Source organism: Nicotiana tomentosiformis, chromosome 1, assembly GCF_000390325.3.
Source record: "Nicotiana tomentosiformis chromosome 1, ASM39032v3, whole genome shotgun sequence".
Classification (NCBI taxonomy): Eukaryota; Viridiplantae; Streptophyta; class Magnoliopsida; order Solanales; family Solanaceae; genus Nicotiana; species Nicotiana tomentosiformis.
Genome location: NC_090812.1, coordinates 54,149,908 through 54,167,929, shown reverse-complemented (window position 1 = coordinate 54,167,929; position 18,022 = coordinate 54,149,908). Strand labels below are relative to the sequence as shown.

The following is an 18,022-nucleotide window of genomic DNA, read 5'->3' as shown; positions in this document are numbered from 1 at the left end:
CTTGCAGAGTGCATTACTGAGAAAATTAATGGAGATGACTACTCAAAAAAAAAAAGATAGTCTGATCTTGACTGAAGATTTGTTCATTTTGACAAAGTCGCATAAAATTAATAGAGACAAAACTAAGAACAAGAGGAATTAGAAGTAAGATGCATAGATTCGGTTGGAGCATATGCTAACGCAAGAATATGATGTAAGATTTTGGAACCAATATGACACTATCCTAATGACTAGGACCATATAAAAAGAAAGCGTCATCCTAAAGAATTAATTTAGGAGTCCTTGGCTAATTTTGAGAGGATTAATTTAAAATTTATAATTTGAAAATTGAAAGGTTTTTGTGGGGCTTGTAGCTTAGGGGATCAATCGAGTTCATAATTTCGAAATACAATGAATTTAATGCTAACGATTAACCATCAATTCTAAATTTATGAGTCTATCTCTTTTTATCTATATATAACATGTTTGGATAAATGTAGTTTTAAAAAAAATTGTATAATATTCTGTGAGTCGAGGAAGAAACTTCCTTTGCAACACACACTCAAATCAACAACAACAACATACCATTATAGTTTCACAAATGCTGTTTGGGGAGGGTAGAGTATACACAGACTTTACCCCTTCCTTTACAGCTTGTTTGGAGGGTTGTTACATATCGTTTCATAATGTATCGTATCGTATTGTATTGTATTATACGGTATTGTTTGATGAATACAATATTTGGATAGATTGTGTCGTTTGTCGTCGTTTTATGATATCACACACCAGCAATATGAATAATAAACTTGCAATATTATTAAAAATAAATTATGATACGGTATATAAAAAGGTAGGATAAATGATAAAATAAAATTATTTAATAATAATGAAGGGTGAGATTGAGAGAAAAAGACAAGGTAACGACGCGACCACACCAAATCAGTCGTTACATAAAGTGGCACATTTCGTCGTTACGTAACGACGGATTTAACGATGCAATACAATAAAATTTAAGTAACAATCTAAACAAACATCGTATTTAAAGTAACAATATTATACAATACAATAGATAACAACCCTCCAAACAAGCTGTTAGAAGGCAGCGCGGCTGTTTTCGGTAGATCCTCGTCAACACACACTCAAATCTCTTTATGGAAATCTTTTTGGAATATCTTTTCACAAATACTTCCTGGAAAAGAATTTAAACTAATAAGTTTTGTGAAGAATTATTATGGGATTTGTAAGTGTTGCATAATATGTCACCTTAAGCATTTGCATAATCTAAATTTATAAAGTTTACTGTCTATATGGGTGCCTGAATGTTCTTGTGCCTATAGCTTCTGATTCTATATTCTGGTTTGTAATAAAAGAAAATTATTAAATAGTACTTTGCGTCTATTTTAATTTTAAATGTTGGGTTTTCCTTCCTCAATAATTTCATAGTTAAACACCAGACCCTACAATTAAAATATAATTTGGGAACCACAAGGGCTGGCGTCTCTCTTCAGTCTAGTCAACCATTAATATATGGGCTGGTGCACCGTGGTATGTTGGAAGTGAGGCAATTTTTCTCCTTTTTTGTTTTTTTAATAAAATTTTCCAATCATATAGAGTTGTTTCCGACAAATCGTGCAGAATTTTTCTTGATATGTAACTGTCAAGCCTATAGAAGAACATTGTGGTGGCCACGGACTACACGGCAAAATACAGAAATCTATTTAAAGTTTTTATATACTTTTATAGTACTGTTTTTAATCCGTATAATTTGTGATTTAAGATACTGCCTGTCATACATTTGATATCTTTAATTATAAGAATTTTGGCCTAAATTCGTTTTCATTAATCCTTAAACATCTCACTTAGTCAACACTCCATTAATCAGAACAATAAGGTAGATTTGGAACTTTAAAAAATATGATAAATGACTTCTTATGAATTATTTTTAAATGTCAAATACTTTGAAATATATTTACTCTGGCAAACGGTTTAAATTTGGCCAGAAATTTTTTTATGTCATAACTATATATAGTAAATCGCGTTTCTAGGGTAACCGTGGTAAAAGTTATTACCTAATTGCTAATTATGGGTTAGGAAGCATTTTCATAGAAATTTCTCAAGCTTTAGCTGAAGGACTTGAATGAAATAAATATCATAATCTCAGTGGACTTGTGATTTGTATAAACTGATTATATCATTGTTGTTATTTCACAAGAAGAAATATAAAAGTAATCAAGAAAGAAAAGTCTTTTCTGATTAGCATTTGATTATAACTATAGCAGTGGACTGATGGTTGAGACATTCTCTCTCTCTCTCTCTCTATATATATATATATATATATATATATATATATATATATATAAATATATATAATATTGATGCATTTAACTTAATTGAAAATTAAAGCTGGAAACATGGCAAAATGAAAAACAGATAAAGAACTTCGACTAATCCTTCTTCGACAGAGTTGTTAGCCATTCCCTTATCCACGTCGCAAGGTTAATCACTTTGTTACTTGTGATGACCCAAAAGGTCATCTTATGTTTTAGAACTCGAATATGTGCTCTTAAACCTTAAAAATTTTATTTTTATTCTCTTCGATTTACGTGCGCAGTCCGGGCATGTTTTCGGAAAGTTTTTATGTTGAAAACTAATGAAAATAAGAATTTATGCCTTAAAAGTTGATTTTAGTTGACTTCGGTCAACATTATTGGTAAACGGGCCTGAATCTGTGTTTTGACAGTTCTGGTGGGTCCGCATCGAATTATGGGACCTGGGCGTATGCCCGGAATCGAATTCGGAGGTCCCTAACTCAAGTTATGAATTTTTTATGAAAATTTAAAAGTTTGAAAATTAATTATTTTTAAGAATTGATTGATATTTGGCATTGTTAGTGCCGGGTCCGTATTCTGGTTCCGAAGCCCGATACAAGTTCATTATGATATTTAAGACTTGTCTGTAAAATTTGGTGAAACGGAGTTGATTTGACATGATTCGGGCGTCCAGTTGAAAAGATATGAACTTTAATTTAAAGTGTTCTTGAGAATTTCATTTGATTTGGTGCTAAATTTAGAGTTCTAGGTGTTATTTTGGCAATTTGATCGCGCGAGCAAGTTCGTATGATATTTTTAGACTTGTGTGCATGTTTGGTTTGGAGCCCCGAGGGCTCGGGTGAGTTTCGGATAGGCCACCAGATGCTTTGGACTTTGAAAATCTAGTATTTTGCTACAGCATGTCCTTCTTCGCGTTCGCGAAGGTACTCTCGCGAACGCGAAGAGTAAACTGGGCAGCTAAAGTTTTCTTCTTCGCAAACGCGAAGGCTTCGTCGCGAACGCGAAGCGATGGGGGCGTTACCCTTCGCGAACGCGACAAGCTCCTCGCGAACGCGTAGTGTTAGGCACACCTGGGGGAGGGTTGGTCGTTCCTTCATCGCGAACGCGAGCAATGCCTCGCGAACGTGAAGACCATGGAGAGTAGCCATCGCGAACGCGAGCAGGATCTCATGAACGCGAAGGCTTGGCAGCCAGTACCCTTCGCGAACGCGATGCACACTGTTGCCCAGTGCATAAAACAGAATCAAACACGGGTTTAAGCCATTTCTTCAATATTTTTCAAGAACCAAACGAGTAGAGGCGATTTTCAAGAGTCCTTTTCTTCCCCAAAGTATTGGTAAGTGATTCTAAACCATTTTCTTTCAATTACCCATTACATTTCTTGAATTATCAACCTAAAATCTAGAGTTTTCATCGTAGAATTAGGGGTTGTGGTAGAAACTAGAAATTTCAAAAATTTGGGGATTTATACCTCAATTTGAGGTCGGATTCCAAAACTAATTATATATTCGAGCTCGGGGGTGAATGGGTAAATGAATTTTGGTCCGAACCTCGGGTTTTTATCAAGCGAGCCCGGGGTCGATTTTTTGATTTTTTGGAGGAAAATTTGGGGAATTTAATTTATGCAATATAATTGATTCCTTTAGCAGTATTTGATATTATTGAGTCATTTTTAAATAGATACGAGTGGTTTGGAGGTAAATTCCAGAGGAAAAGCTATGATTGAGAATCAAGTGGCCTTCGGAGCGAGGTAAGTGTTGTGTCTAACCCTGACTTGAGGGAATTAGGAACCTTGGATTACTTGCTAAGTGAAATTCATGTGAGCGGCGTATATGTGAAGTGGTGAGTACTTATGCGCTGCCAATTTACCTGTTTTCTATGTTTCTCTATTTTTCCTATATTGTCTCATTCCTATGCCTAATTGCAATGTGTTATAAGTGTTGTGTCTAACCCTTATAACACTGACTTGAGGGAATTAGGAACCTTGGATTACTTGCTAAGTGAAATTCATGTGAGCGGCGTATATGTGAGGTAACGAGTACTTATGCGCTGCCAATTTACCTGTGTTTCTATGTTTCTCTATTTTTCCTATATTGTCTCATTCCTATGCCTAATTGCAATGTGTTATACTAATGTTGTTCAATTTATCGTTCTTATCACGTTTAAGGATTTTCTAGTGATAATTGAGTTTTTATTTCAAAGTTGAGATTGATGTTATGGAACCAAATATTAAAGTAAGGTTTGTACTTGTTATTCTATCTCCCTATTATTATTTATGCATTGAATTATGGTAAGGGAGAGTGTTAATGCACGAAGGGTGATGCCATGCCATATTGTGAGTGTTAATGGTGATGTCGTGCCATATTGTGAGTGTTAATGCACGAAGGGTGATGTCGTGCCATGATATGTGAGTTAATGCACGAAGGGTGATGCCGTGCCGTTTTCTATTAATTTTATGGTGAGATTGAGAGTAAAAGCACGAAGGGTGATGCCGTGCATTTTTCCTTACTGTATTCACTATTCCTGTTGATTCATGGTATATTGACTACTCCGGTGATCGTTCTGTTGTAGTTCTTTATCTTCCATTTCCCTCAGTATGTTCCTCTCCCGACATTTCCTGTTTAGTTCTTCATTTTTGTTATTTGTACATACACTGTTAAATTGTACAGGTTGATTTGTAGGTACCTTGCCTTAGCCTCATCACTACTTCGTCGAGGTTAGGCTCGACACTTACCAGTACATAGAGTCGGTTGTACTGATACTGCACTATGCACTTTCTGTGCAGATTTTGATACCGGCTCGGGTTGATCAAAATTTTGCTATTGGTCCGCTGTCCGGAGACTCAAGGTAGATCTGTCGGCGTTCAAAGACCTTGAAGTCCCCGTCTATATTTTCTGTTCTACTGTTTCTTTCATTCAGACAGTTGTATTTCTTTCAGACTATTACTTGTAGTAAATTCTATAATGCTCGTGAATTGTGACTCCAGATCCGGGTGATAGTAATTAATACAATTTTATGATATTCCGCACTTATTATATTTTAACTTAGTTAATTATTATTAATTCCTGAATGGAAATTAATAAAAAATTGGTTTAATGATTCTCTAACGTTGGCTTGCCTAGCAAGTGAAATGTTAGGCGCCATCACAGTCCCGTCTGTGGGAAATTTCGGATCGTGACATTACTAACACTTAATTGAGTGACTCAAAAAAAATTACCCCCAACCTAATGATCAATATATATAGTTTAACCAATTACAACATGTTACTTATATATATCTTATTTGTAGACAAGCAATCCACGTTATGTAATTTTTATTTTGTTTGTAGTTGAATATTTATAAACTTAACAGTAAAACGTTATTCACATCATCAGTAATAACACTTAAAACTCTATCTGTTTAAATGTCCATCTATAACATTTTATATGATATCTTGCTAGTCTACAGATAAGCATTACACCGTAACCTTTCCAACAAACATTTATTTTAGCACCAAAAGTTACGGTGGGTTGGTAATTATCCCTTTCTCCTTAATCAAATAAAAGGTGTCGAGCTATTAGAATGAAGTCGCTATTAATAGGAAGCGCTAGCGCTTTTACTCTAGAGTGGAATTTTCGGCGTGAAGCTATGGACTTTATATTTGTGCAAATCTCTCTAAATTATATACATATATACTGAGTACTGACAGTGACATATGTTTTCACATAATAAATATAATTTAACATGTAATAATAGATTAGTAACAATTTTTACATGTTACCAATATAATTGATGTTCATTATAAAAAGTTGAAATTAAGTTGTATGCCTTGATAGTTGATATAGTGTAAAAATAGCTAACAATCTATGTAGCTTAAACCCTTTATAACATGTTAGTCCAAGTAATGTTTGTCAATGCATAAAAACGTAAACGTCAATGTTAGTCCTGTGATTAACCTTTTAAATTGATTTTCTTGCCGCCCTTTTAAACTATTTTTCTCCTTCGGATATTGGCAAGCAATTTGTTATTGACCAAAATTAGGAGAAATAGTCAGTTTTACCATGTCAAATATTACGGAAGCAGCATTCCTCTTTCTGTCTCCTTTCTCCCCTCCCTTCCTCTAACTTCTCTATATATACACCACCATCTCTACCATTTTTTCTTCCATCTTTTACATAAGTTTCAAATAGTATTCTGATTTTCTTGATTACGATGAAGCCATCGTCCTATTTAGCGTCGCGAGTGTTAGAAATCACAGTGATATCTGGGGAGAATCTCCGAGAAAGCAGGAAGCAATGGGTGAAGAAGAACGCTTTCGTAAATATCAGAACAACAGATTCATGCAACAAAACAACTAAAATGGATAAAGACGGCGGAAGTTACCCTGTATGGAACGAAAAACTGATCGTTGATTTGCCCATGCATGCAATAAATCTGACGGTGGAGGTTCAATGCAAGACTTCTTACGGGATCAAAACCATTGGGATTGCAAGAGTTCTGACGTCGGATTTCATTGGTGGATTCTTGCCAGAAGATTATCTGCACTTCTTGAGTTATAGGCTTAGGGATGAAAAGGGTGAGAAGAATGGGATTATCAATTTCTCCGTCAAGGTGAAGAATGCACCGCCCCACACTACCGGTTGCGCCTCTGCTTATTCCCAGCAGTGGACGGCAGCTCCGGTGGCTGTGAGAAGCAAAGGTTCTTGTGAAGTTGTAACCGGTATTCCCTTTTACCCTAGTTATTAGGTTTAATTTGGAGAATTTCTTTTAATTGATGAATTGAATTGTATATATAGATAGGTTTTAGATGAATTTGATTGCCAAGAAAGGATTCTGATTTTTTCATTGAATGAAATATATATATGTTACTTTTACATTTGTACTTATCTTCAGTTGTAATACTATCTAAAATACGGTTGCTTGGGCAACCAACAAACAGTTTATAGTGGCAAGATCAAGCACAGAAGCTTCATCGATTTCATCAGCCTAGCAACTGCTAGTTGAAGTTTGGTCGCAGTTTTGTTTACTAGATTTTGGTGTTTTTATTTCAATCACATTCAATGAATGTGGAGTGCGACAATTTTGGTGCCGTACATCTTGCCAATAATCCAGTTTTCATTAGGCAGAGTTGGATTATAATTTCATTTATGAGACTGTTAACCAAGGTGCATGCTTTATGTATCATGTGCATACATCACAAAAAAATGACTGATATTTTTACCAAGATTCTCTCCAGATGCACGTACATCTCAAAGAATTGATTAACAATTATCATATTCGTTCTTTCAAATCTAGATTTTTACTAATGAAATATAAAGAAGTAGATGTACAAAAAAAAGTAAAAAAGATTCAACACAGTGTAATATATTAATGTAACATGTCAATTGACTCTCCTCGGACAAGTGTAGCTCTACCGCTTCAATCATACTTTTCATTCATTAAGGCATTTGCAAGAGTGCATAACTGAGAAAATTACTGGGAAAGACTTTAAAAAACGGTCCATCTTCTGGACTAGAACTTTAGTCCACTTTAATAAAAACAAAAATTAGAACAAAAAGGAATTAGAAGACAAGTAAGATGTGCGCTTGGGCACGCATGCTAACATAAGAGAATATGATGTATGATTCCCGAAGCAATATGACACTAATTATCCAGCCTGGCGTCTCTATTCAGTCTAGTCAACACAATTAAGCGTAATCATGGAATGTTGGAAGCGGAGGCGATTTCTTTTCTATTTTGTACTTTTTTTGTTTTAAATCAAACAAGAAAAATCTCAACTGTTTTTCTTGATTTTTGGCTGTCAGGACTAAAAGAAACAATTTTTTTGGGGTGACCACGGACTACACGGCAAAATAGAATTTCTCATTCACAGCTCATTTCTATTAATTCCGATATAGTAATAATAACAAGTCGTGCTTCTATGGTAATCGTGGAGAAAAAGTTGATGTACCTAACTACAGTTAATTAGGAAGCATTTTCAATGAAATTTCTCAAGCTTTAGTTTAAGGACTTAATTAAATAAATATTATAATCCCTTCAGCAAAAAAAAAAAACAATATCATAATCCCTGTGGATCTGTGATTTGTATCACTCATATATGTCACTGCTGCTCCTTCACAGCAAGAAATATAGCATAAACAAAAAAAAAAAAAAAAAATTGTGGTTAACATTTATAACTATATAAGTGGACTGACCGATACTCATTTTTTTTATAAAAAAAAATTAATCTATATATATATATATATAAAGCAGGGAAAAAGAATGCTGACTTGGCACCTCTCTTTGGCCAAAAAAAGTACTTATCTTTTCTCTCATTTTTTTGCATTTTTCTCTTATTTTTCTACTAAATATATGTTTTCTTCTTTCCAAGAGAAAAAGTGAAACAGCTGCAATTAAAGTTGTAACATATGCAATAATACATACTGCTAATTATACTACAATAATTGCTCAAATACGTTACTATCCCTTCCTATTACTCAAGTTATCAATTGTATTGGTTAGTTTTTTTTTTCTTTTGGTTACTATAAATACTAAGTAATATCTTCTCAATCACATAACTCTCTTCTCTTCATCTATAATCATTCATTTTCATTCTCTTATTTTTGTTTGAAGCTCTCTCTATAGAAAAAATCTTTTTTTTCCCTCCCGAAGGTTCTTTCATTTTTAAATCTTTTGGTTGTTCATTAAGGAATGAGGAATAGAAGAACATATGTCGCTACAAATCACAGTATTGAGGAGTCAAATACAAGCTTGATGAAGAAGCTATCATCAATAATGTGTGCATATTTTGTTACTCTTAATCTTTTGCAGGCTTGTAATTATAGAATGAGTGCATATGTAATAGTTTTGCCTTTTTTTGGGTGTAAAAATGCCTTATTTTTGAATATTAGGAATGATTATACTAAGGGGGAAAAAGGCAGATTTGTCCCTCTACTTTAGTAAATTATCCACGTTTGTGCCTAGTTCTACTATCCGTCCAAAGACGTCCCTACCGTTAAGAAAGTAGACAAAATCGCCCCTAACCCTAACAGAGATCCAACGTGGCACCGGGGCCTTTCTCTTTGACTGCCAACTAGGCAAATTAAAAACCCCATACCCATTCAAATAACCCACTACCCGGTCGAACCAATTTTCCCTCTTAAAACAAGTTTCTTCTTCCACCCCACCCAAAACGACACCATCACAATCCTAAAGCAAATGATTTTCCATCAATGTAAAGCTTACTCAACAACTTCAATGCCTACCCAAACACACAACTCAGCATCTGTGCATTCAGGAACCTACACCAAAAGCAAAATCTCCAAAGTCAGGTTCACGCACTTAAGAGAGATAAGGATAGAGCCTTCATTGTTTATTCTTGTTAGTCCCGCCAATATTGTTGTATTTGTAAATAATAATTCTGCAAAATATAAGTTATCGTAATGAAACAGTAATTAATTCGAGCCCACTGAATTCACAGTATTTCCTTAAGGAATTTAATCCTCTCCTAGTACCCAAGGTTATGGATTATTTCCTTCCAGGATAGAACGAATCATACACTGGTGTAGCGGCACTTCAAACCCCAGTGTTTCAGCGAACACAAAGTTCGGTAACAAATCACACTTACAGTTGCTTTGTTTGAAGTTAAAACAATGAAGAACAAAGGAGTAGAAACTCAGAAAATCATATGAAAATGCTGAGAGGAAGGAGTGCAATGTATAGCCAAATCTGTTGAGCGATTTCAGTTTTGTGTCTTGTGTGTGTCTTTCTTCAACAGCTGCTGCACATATATATAGCAGCCAGTGTTGAAGAAGAACGACCGTCCACCCTCCATGGTGGAGCATGCATTAGCATGTTTGCGGAGCAAGCACTTGGCCATGGTGGGAAGAGCATTAGGCGGCTTGTTGTCGCAGCTGGTGGTCAGTACACAGATTGAAACATATCTGTTACAAATACAGATAATCTTACGTTAATATTTACTATTAACAAATAAATTTGGTCCAAAAAATTAATCAATCAATCGATCATTTGGCCAAATTCAAATCCAAATCCAAATCCAAATCCGAATCCGAATCCAAATCCGAAGCCGAAGCCGTAGCCGTAGCCGAGCCGAGCGAGCGAGCGACGACGACGGCTCGAGGCTTACTTTCTTCTTAACTCTTTAAGAGCTACAAGAAGAGCAATTATATATATACCCACCAAAAATCTTTTCCTCTTCCAATATGGGATAATGTCTCATTGTCAAGAGGGAAAACTTAAAATTTTACTCAAAAATTTTATTTTCCCTCCATTTCCCATTCACCCTCATTTTAAGACTATTTCATCTTAAAAACAAAACCTCAACAATCCCCCACATGAATGGGGAATGGCTATATCACGGAAGTATGCATGGAAAAACTGTATGACTTGCAAGCAAGAAATAATCGCATCTGGATAAGTAGATTTTTCTTTGAACTTTCCGTAGTAAACTTATGTCGGATATACTCGATCAATCGGTAGATTTGATATCTTTGAACCGTCGATCTTTGGTGTATACCTAGACAACCATAAGTCACACAATCAACCCTTAACCGTCTATGGTTCTCATTGTTGTGTTCGTTTCAGCCATGAACACCGCCTGGTTTCATAAGTGCGTAGAGAACTGGCCTTACAAAGTTCTCCTTGAAGCGGCTAACACTTCACACTTACATAGGTGATTCCTAAACGTGTCATCCTGTAGATACACTATTTGATATACCCCGTATCAAATTTAGAAATTATTAAAAAGCCTTAATGCTTTATCCTTGGTACTGAACATTGTCTCATCACGAGAACGGACTAAAATTTTATTTGACAATGTTGAACCGTCATTAATGACTTTGTTTGATCTCCTTGAACCTAGATCTTGGGATCTCCAGTCTTCTAGGTAGAGTTACCGCCACAATGACTTGTTCTCGGCCATAGCTCCATTCCCCTTGATGATTTCTCAACTAACTCTCTAGTTAGGCCTTTTGTAAGTGGATCCGACACATTATCACTTGACTTTACATAGTCAATCGTGATAATTTCTCTAGAGAGTAATTGCCTAACGGTTTTATGTATTCGTCGTATATGACGAGATTTACCGTTATACATAACGCTCCCAGCCCTTCCAATTGCCGCTTGACTATCACAATGTATGCATATTGGTGCCAACGGTTTAGGCCAAAATGGAATGTCTTCCAAGAAATTCCGGAGCCATTCAGCTTCTTCACCGGCTTTATCTAAGGCTATGAATTCAACCTCCATTGTAGAGCGGGCAATACATGTTTGTTTGGACGACTTCCAAGATACCGCTCCTCCACCAATAGTGAATACATACCCACTCGTGGACTTAGAATCAGTTGAACCGGTGATCCAATTTGTATCACAGTATCCCTCAATCACCGCAGGGAATTTACTGTAGTGCAAGTCAAAGTTCTGGGTATATTCTAAATATCCCAAAACTCGTTTCATTGCCATCCAATGAGATTGTCCTGGATTGCTCGTATATCGACTCAGTTTACTTATAGCACAAGCTATATCTGGTTGTGTACAATTCATGATATACATTAAGCATCCCAACACACGAGCATAATCCAATTGTGATATGCTTTGGCCTTTATACTTTGCTAATGCAAGATTTACGTCAATTGGAGTCTTTGCAACTTTAAAGCCCAAGTGCTTGAATTTTTCAAGTACTGTCTTAATATAATGAGATTGTGACAATGCCAGACCTTGAGGAGTCTTATGGATCTTAATTCTCAGAATTAAATCAGCAACTCCCAAGTCTTTTATATCAAACTTGCTATTGAGCATACGCTTAGTAGCATTTATGTTGGCAATGTCATTACTCATTATCAGCATATCATCCACATATAGGCAAACAATGACTATGTGATTTGGAATATTTTTAATGTACACACATTTATCACATTCATTTATCTTAAAACCATTTGACAACATTGTTTGGTCAAATTTCGCATGCCATTATTTGGGTGCTTGTTTTAGTCCGTAAAGAGACTTAACAAGTCTACATACCTTCTTTTCTTTACTTGAAATCACAAACCCTTCAGGTTGTTCCATGTAAATTTCTTCCTCCAACTCTCCATTTAAGAAGGCCGTCTTAACATCCATTTGATGAATTTCAAGACCATACACTGCAGCTAATGCTATTAACATCTGTATGGACGTAATTCTTGTAACTAGAGAGTATGTATCAAAGTAGTCTAGACCTTCTCGTTGTCTATACCCTTTGACTACGAGTCTTGCTTTGAATTTATCAATAGTGCCATCATCTTTGATTTTTCTCTTAAAAATCCATTTAGAACCCAAAGGTTTATTTCCAGGAGGAAGATCAACCAATTCCCATGTATGGTTGTTCAATATGGATTCTATTTCACTATTGACTGCCTCTTTCCAAAACAATGATTCCGAAGAAGTCATAGCTTCTTTAAATGTTTGAGGCTCATTCTCCAATAAGAAAGTCACAAAATCTGGTCCAAATGAAGTAGACGTTCTTTGACGTTTACTACGTCTTGGATTCTCCTGATTACATGTACTTTCTTTTGTTTCTTCCCGAGGTCGTTTAGATCCTTCACCAAACGACTCACATTCCTTTTTATACGGATATATATTTTCAAAGAACTCGGCATTATCTGATTCTATAACCGTATTATTATGAATGTCGGGATTTTCTGATTTATGAACCAGAAATCGATATGCTTTACTATTTGTCGTATATCCTATGAAAACACAATCAACGGTTTTCGGTCCTATCTTTACCCTTTTGGGTTTAGGAACTTGCACTTTTGCCAAACACCCCCACACTTTAAAATAATTTAAGTTGGGCTTCCTTCCTTTCCATTTTTCATATGGAATGGATTGTGTTTTGCTATGGGGCACTCGATTTAATATTCGATTAGCCGTAAGAATGGCTTCCCCCCACAAGTTCTGTGGCAACCCAGAACTTATCAACAACGCGTTCATCATCTCCTTTAAGGTACGATTCTTTCTTTCAGCAATCCCATTAGATTAGGGCGTGTAAGGGGCTGTTGTTTGATGAATAATTCCATATTCTAAACATATTTCTTCAAAAAGAGATTCATATTCACCACCCATATCACTTCTTATCATTTTTACTTTCTTGTTAAGTTGCGTTTCAACTTCATTTTTGTATTACCTGAATGCGTCTATTGCTTCATCTTTACTATTCAGTAAGTAAACATAGCAATATCGAGTACCGTCGTCAATAAAAGTTATGAAATACTTCTTTCCATCGCGAGATGGTATTGACTTCATGTCACAAATATCTGTGTGAATTAAGTCTAAAGGATTTGAATTCCTTTCAACTGACTTATAAGGATGTTTAACATACTTAGATTCCACACATGTTTGACATTTTAATTTTTTCGCATTCAAACTTAGGCAGTACTTCCAAGTTAATCATTTTTCGCAAGGTTTTATAATTGACATGACCCAAACGTACATGCCATAAATCATTTGACTCAAGTAAGTAAGAAGAAGCTGAAATATTATTATTGTTTTCCACAACCATTACATTCAGATTGAAAAGGCCCTCGGTGAGGTAACCTTTTCCTACAAATATTTTATTCTTACTTATAACAACCTTGTCGGACACAAAAACGCACTTAAAACCGTGCTTAACAAGAAGTCCAGTAGAGACTAAATTCTTTCTCATTTCGGGAACATGAAGGACATTGTTCAAAGTCATGACCTTACTAGAAGTCATTTTCAGAAATATCTTCCCATATCCTTCAACTTTTGCTGTTGAAGCATTTTCCATATAAACTGTCTCTCCGGGTCCAGCAGGAGCATAAGTAGCAAAAGCTTCTCTAACTGCACAAATATGGCGAGTGGCTCCTGAATCAAACCACCACAGTTTAGGATTTCCCACCAAGTTACATTCAGAAAGTATGACACACAAGTTATCAACATCATCATGCTTTACTACCATATTTGCTTGACCCCATTTCTTGTCTTTATTCGGAGTACGACATTCCGTAGATTTGTGTCCGTTTTTCCCACAGTTGTAGCAGTTTCCGCTGAACTGCTTCTTGCTTGGGTTGTATTTCGGACCAGAAGCCTTCTTCCTCTTTTTGTTAGCTTCAACAATATTTGCTCCCATTATTGTTGAATTTTCACGGCCTCTCCTTTCAGCAGCTTTATTGTCCTCTTCGATTCTCAACCGAACAATGAGATCTTCAAGGGACATTTCCTTTCGTTTGTGTTTCAAATAATTTTTGAAGTCCTTCCACAACGGAGGTAACTTCTCAATCATTGCTGCTACTTGGAATGCTTCATTGATGACAAGACCTTCAACAAGTAGATCATGAATAATCACTTGCAATTCCTGGACTTGGGTAATAACAGACTTGCTATCTATCATTTTGTAGTCCAATAATTTTGCGGCAATAAATTTCTTCATCCCGGCATCTTTAGTTTTATATTTCTTTTCAAGCTAATTCCACAATTCTTTTGACGTCTCCACGCCACTGTATACATTATACAGATTATCATCCAGTCCGCTAAGAATATAATTCTTGCATAAAAAATCAAAATGCTTCCACGCTTCAATCACGATAAAGCGTTCATTCTCTGGAGTTTTATCTGGCAGATCAGGAACATCTTCCTTGATGAACTTCTGTAGACATAACGTAGTTAAGTAGAAGAACATCTTCTGCTGCCAGCGCTTGAAATCAATCCCGAAAAATTTTCCGGGTTTTTCTGCCGGTACCAATGCCGGTGTTCGGCTTGTCGATGCGTTGGCAGTCACCATCGGAACAGCTTGGTTTTCGCTTTCAGTCATCATTTTTTTCTGTAAAAGAATGACGCAAACAAATATTAAATAAACGTTTTCAAATTGGAGTAAAAATCACGTAGATTTTAATCTCCAACAAAATGTCACGAAGGCTTTTACTCTCCAAAACAGGAGTACACAAAACCACAAAGGTTTTAGTTTGCAGAATAAGAAGAATAACACAAATACAGAAATAAATATTAAATTCCTTAAGATTATTAGTCCCGCCAATATTGCTGTATTTGTAAATAATAATTCTGCAAAATATAAGTTATCGTAATAAAACAGTAATTAATTCGAGCCCACTGAATTCACAGTGTTTCCTTAAGGAATTTAATCCCCTCCTAGTACCCAAGGTTATGAATTATTTCCTCCCAGGATAGAACGAATCACACACTGGTGTAGCGACACTTCAAACCCCAGTGTTTCAGCGAACACAAAGTTCGGTAGCAAATCACACTTACAGTTGCTTTGTTTGAAGTTAAAACAATGCAGAATAAAGGAGTAGAAACTCAAAAAATCGTATGGAAATGCTGAGTCAGTACACGGATTGGAACATATCCGTTACAAATGCGGATAATCTTACGTTAATATTTACTATTAACAAATAAATTTGGTCCAAAAAATTAATCAATCAATCAATCATTTGACCAAATCCAAATCCGAATCCGAATCCGAATCCGAAGCCGAAGCCGAAGCCGAAGCCGAAGCCGTAGCCGTAGTCGTAGCCGAGCTGAGCGAGCGAGCGACGACGACGGTGCGAGGCTTGCTTTCTTCTTAACTCTTTAAGAGCTACAAGAAGAGCAATTATACATATACCCACCAAAAATCTTTTCCTCTTCCAATATGGGACAATGTTTCATTGTCAAGAGGGGGAAACTTAAAATTTTATTTTCCCTTCATTTCCCATTCACCCTCATTTTAAGACTATTTCATCTTAAAAATAAAACCTCAACAATCCCCCACATGAATGGGGAATGGCTATATCACGGAAGTATGCATGGAAAAACTGTGTGATTTACAAGCAAGGAATAATCGCATCTGGATAAGTAGGTTTCCCTTTGAACTTTCCGTAGTAAACTTATGTCGGATATACTCGGTCAATCGGTAGATTTGATATCTTTGAACCGTCGATCTTTGGTGTATACCTAGACAACCATAAGTCACACAATCAACCCTTAACCGTCTTTGGTTCTCATTGTTGTGTTCGTTTTAGCCATGAACACCGCCTGGTTTCATAAGTGCGTAGAGAACTGGCCTTACAAAGTTCTCCTTGAAGCAGCTAACACTTCACACTTACATAGGTGATTCCTAAACGTGTCATCCTGTAGATACACTATTTGATATACCCCATATAAAATTTAGAAATCATTAAAAAACCTTAATGCTTTATCCTTGGTACTGAACAATGTCTCATCACGAGAACGGACTAAAATTTTATTTGACAATGTTGAACCGTCATTAATGACTTTGTTTGATCTCCTTGAACCTAGATCTTGGGATCTCCAGTCTTCTAGGTAGAGTTACCGCCACAATGACTTGTTCTCGGCCATAGCTCCATTCCCCTTGATGATTTCTCAACTACCTCTCTAGTTAGGCCTTTTGTAAGTGGATCCGACACATTATCACTTGACTTTACATAGTCAATCGTGATAATTCCTCTAGAGAGTAATTGCCTAACGGTTTTATGTCTTCGTCGTATATGACGAGATTTACCGTTATACATAACGCTCCCAGCCCTTCCAATTGCCGCTTGACTATCACAATGTATGCATATTGGTGCCAACGGTTTGGGCCAAAATGGAATGTCTTCCAAGAAATTCCGGAGCCATTCAGCTTCTTCACCGGCTTTATCTAAGGCTATGAATTCAACCTCCATTGTAGAGCGGGCAATACATGTTTGTTTGGACGACTTCCAAGATACCGCTCCTCCACCAATAGTGAATACATATCCACTTGTGGACTTAGAATCAGTTGAACCGGTGATCCAATTTGTATCACAGTATCCCTCAATCACCGCAAGGAATTTACTGTAGTGCAAGTCAAAGTTCTGGGTATGTTCTAAATATCCCAAAACTCGTTTCATTGCCATCCAATGAGATTGTCCTGGATTGCTCGTATATCGACTCAGTTTACTTATAGCACAAGTTATATCTGGTCGTGTACAATTCATGATATACATTAAGCATCCCAACACACGAGCATAATCCAATTGTGATATGCTTTGGCCGAGGCCGAGGCCGTAGCCGAGCGAGCGACGACGACGACGGCGCGAGGCTTGCTTTCTTCTTAACTCTTTAAGAGCTACAAGAAGAGCAATTATATATATACCCACCAAAAATCTTTTCCTCTTCCAATATGGGACAATGTCTCATTATCAAGAGGGAGAAACTTAAAATTTTTTACTCAAAAATTTTATTTTTCCTCCATTTCCCATTCACCCTCATTTTAAGACTATTTCATCTTAAAAACAAAACCTCAACAATTCTAACCGAATTTCTGTGACAACAGAGAGCGAGTTTGGTGATAAAATCGAAACAAGAGAAGATAGCGGGTAAAACCGGGATTATTTCAGCCTTTGCGTTGAGGGAGTCTTTTATGATTTTTTCCCTCCAACTGAAAGCCATCTCCGGCAGACAAAGGAGCATTTTCTACGGTCACCGGAGGTTAAGTACTGAAAAATTCTGGCTAAACATTTATTGGGGAGAACGTCAGTGAAATCTCGATGTTTATAGGGCTCTAAAATCGGGCTGTGAGTAGAGGAAGATTGGTCCATTCAGACTGTAAAAAAGTTTTTGAAAAAATGACGTTGAATTGTGCCAACAGAATTTTTAACAACACCGTGGAGAATATATAGAGATTAGAGTGGATATATTGCGGAGGTGATAATTAATTCTAATGGAACTTTTTTGAAATGAGATGGAAAATTGGACAGGTT

The 18,022-nt window shown here is 36.2% G+C and overlaps 1 protein-coding gene across 1 annotated transcript; it reads left to right on the top strand.

Moving 5' to 3' along the window:
• The first annotated feature begins 6,500 nt into the window (after nt 1-6,500).
• On the top strand, nt 6,501-7,034 carry LOC104092475 (BON1-associated protein 2). Its single transcript, XM_009598084.4, has one exon. The coding sequence runs from the start codon at nt 6,501-6,503 to the stop codon at nt 7,032-7,034; it is 534 nt and encodes a 177-aa protein (XP_009596379.1).
• Nucleotides 7,035-18,022: the final 10,988 nt, after the last annotated feature.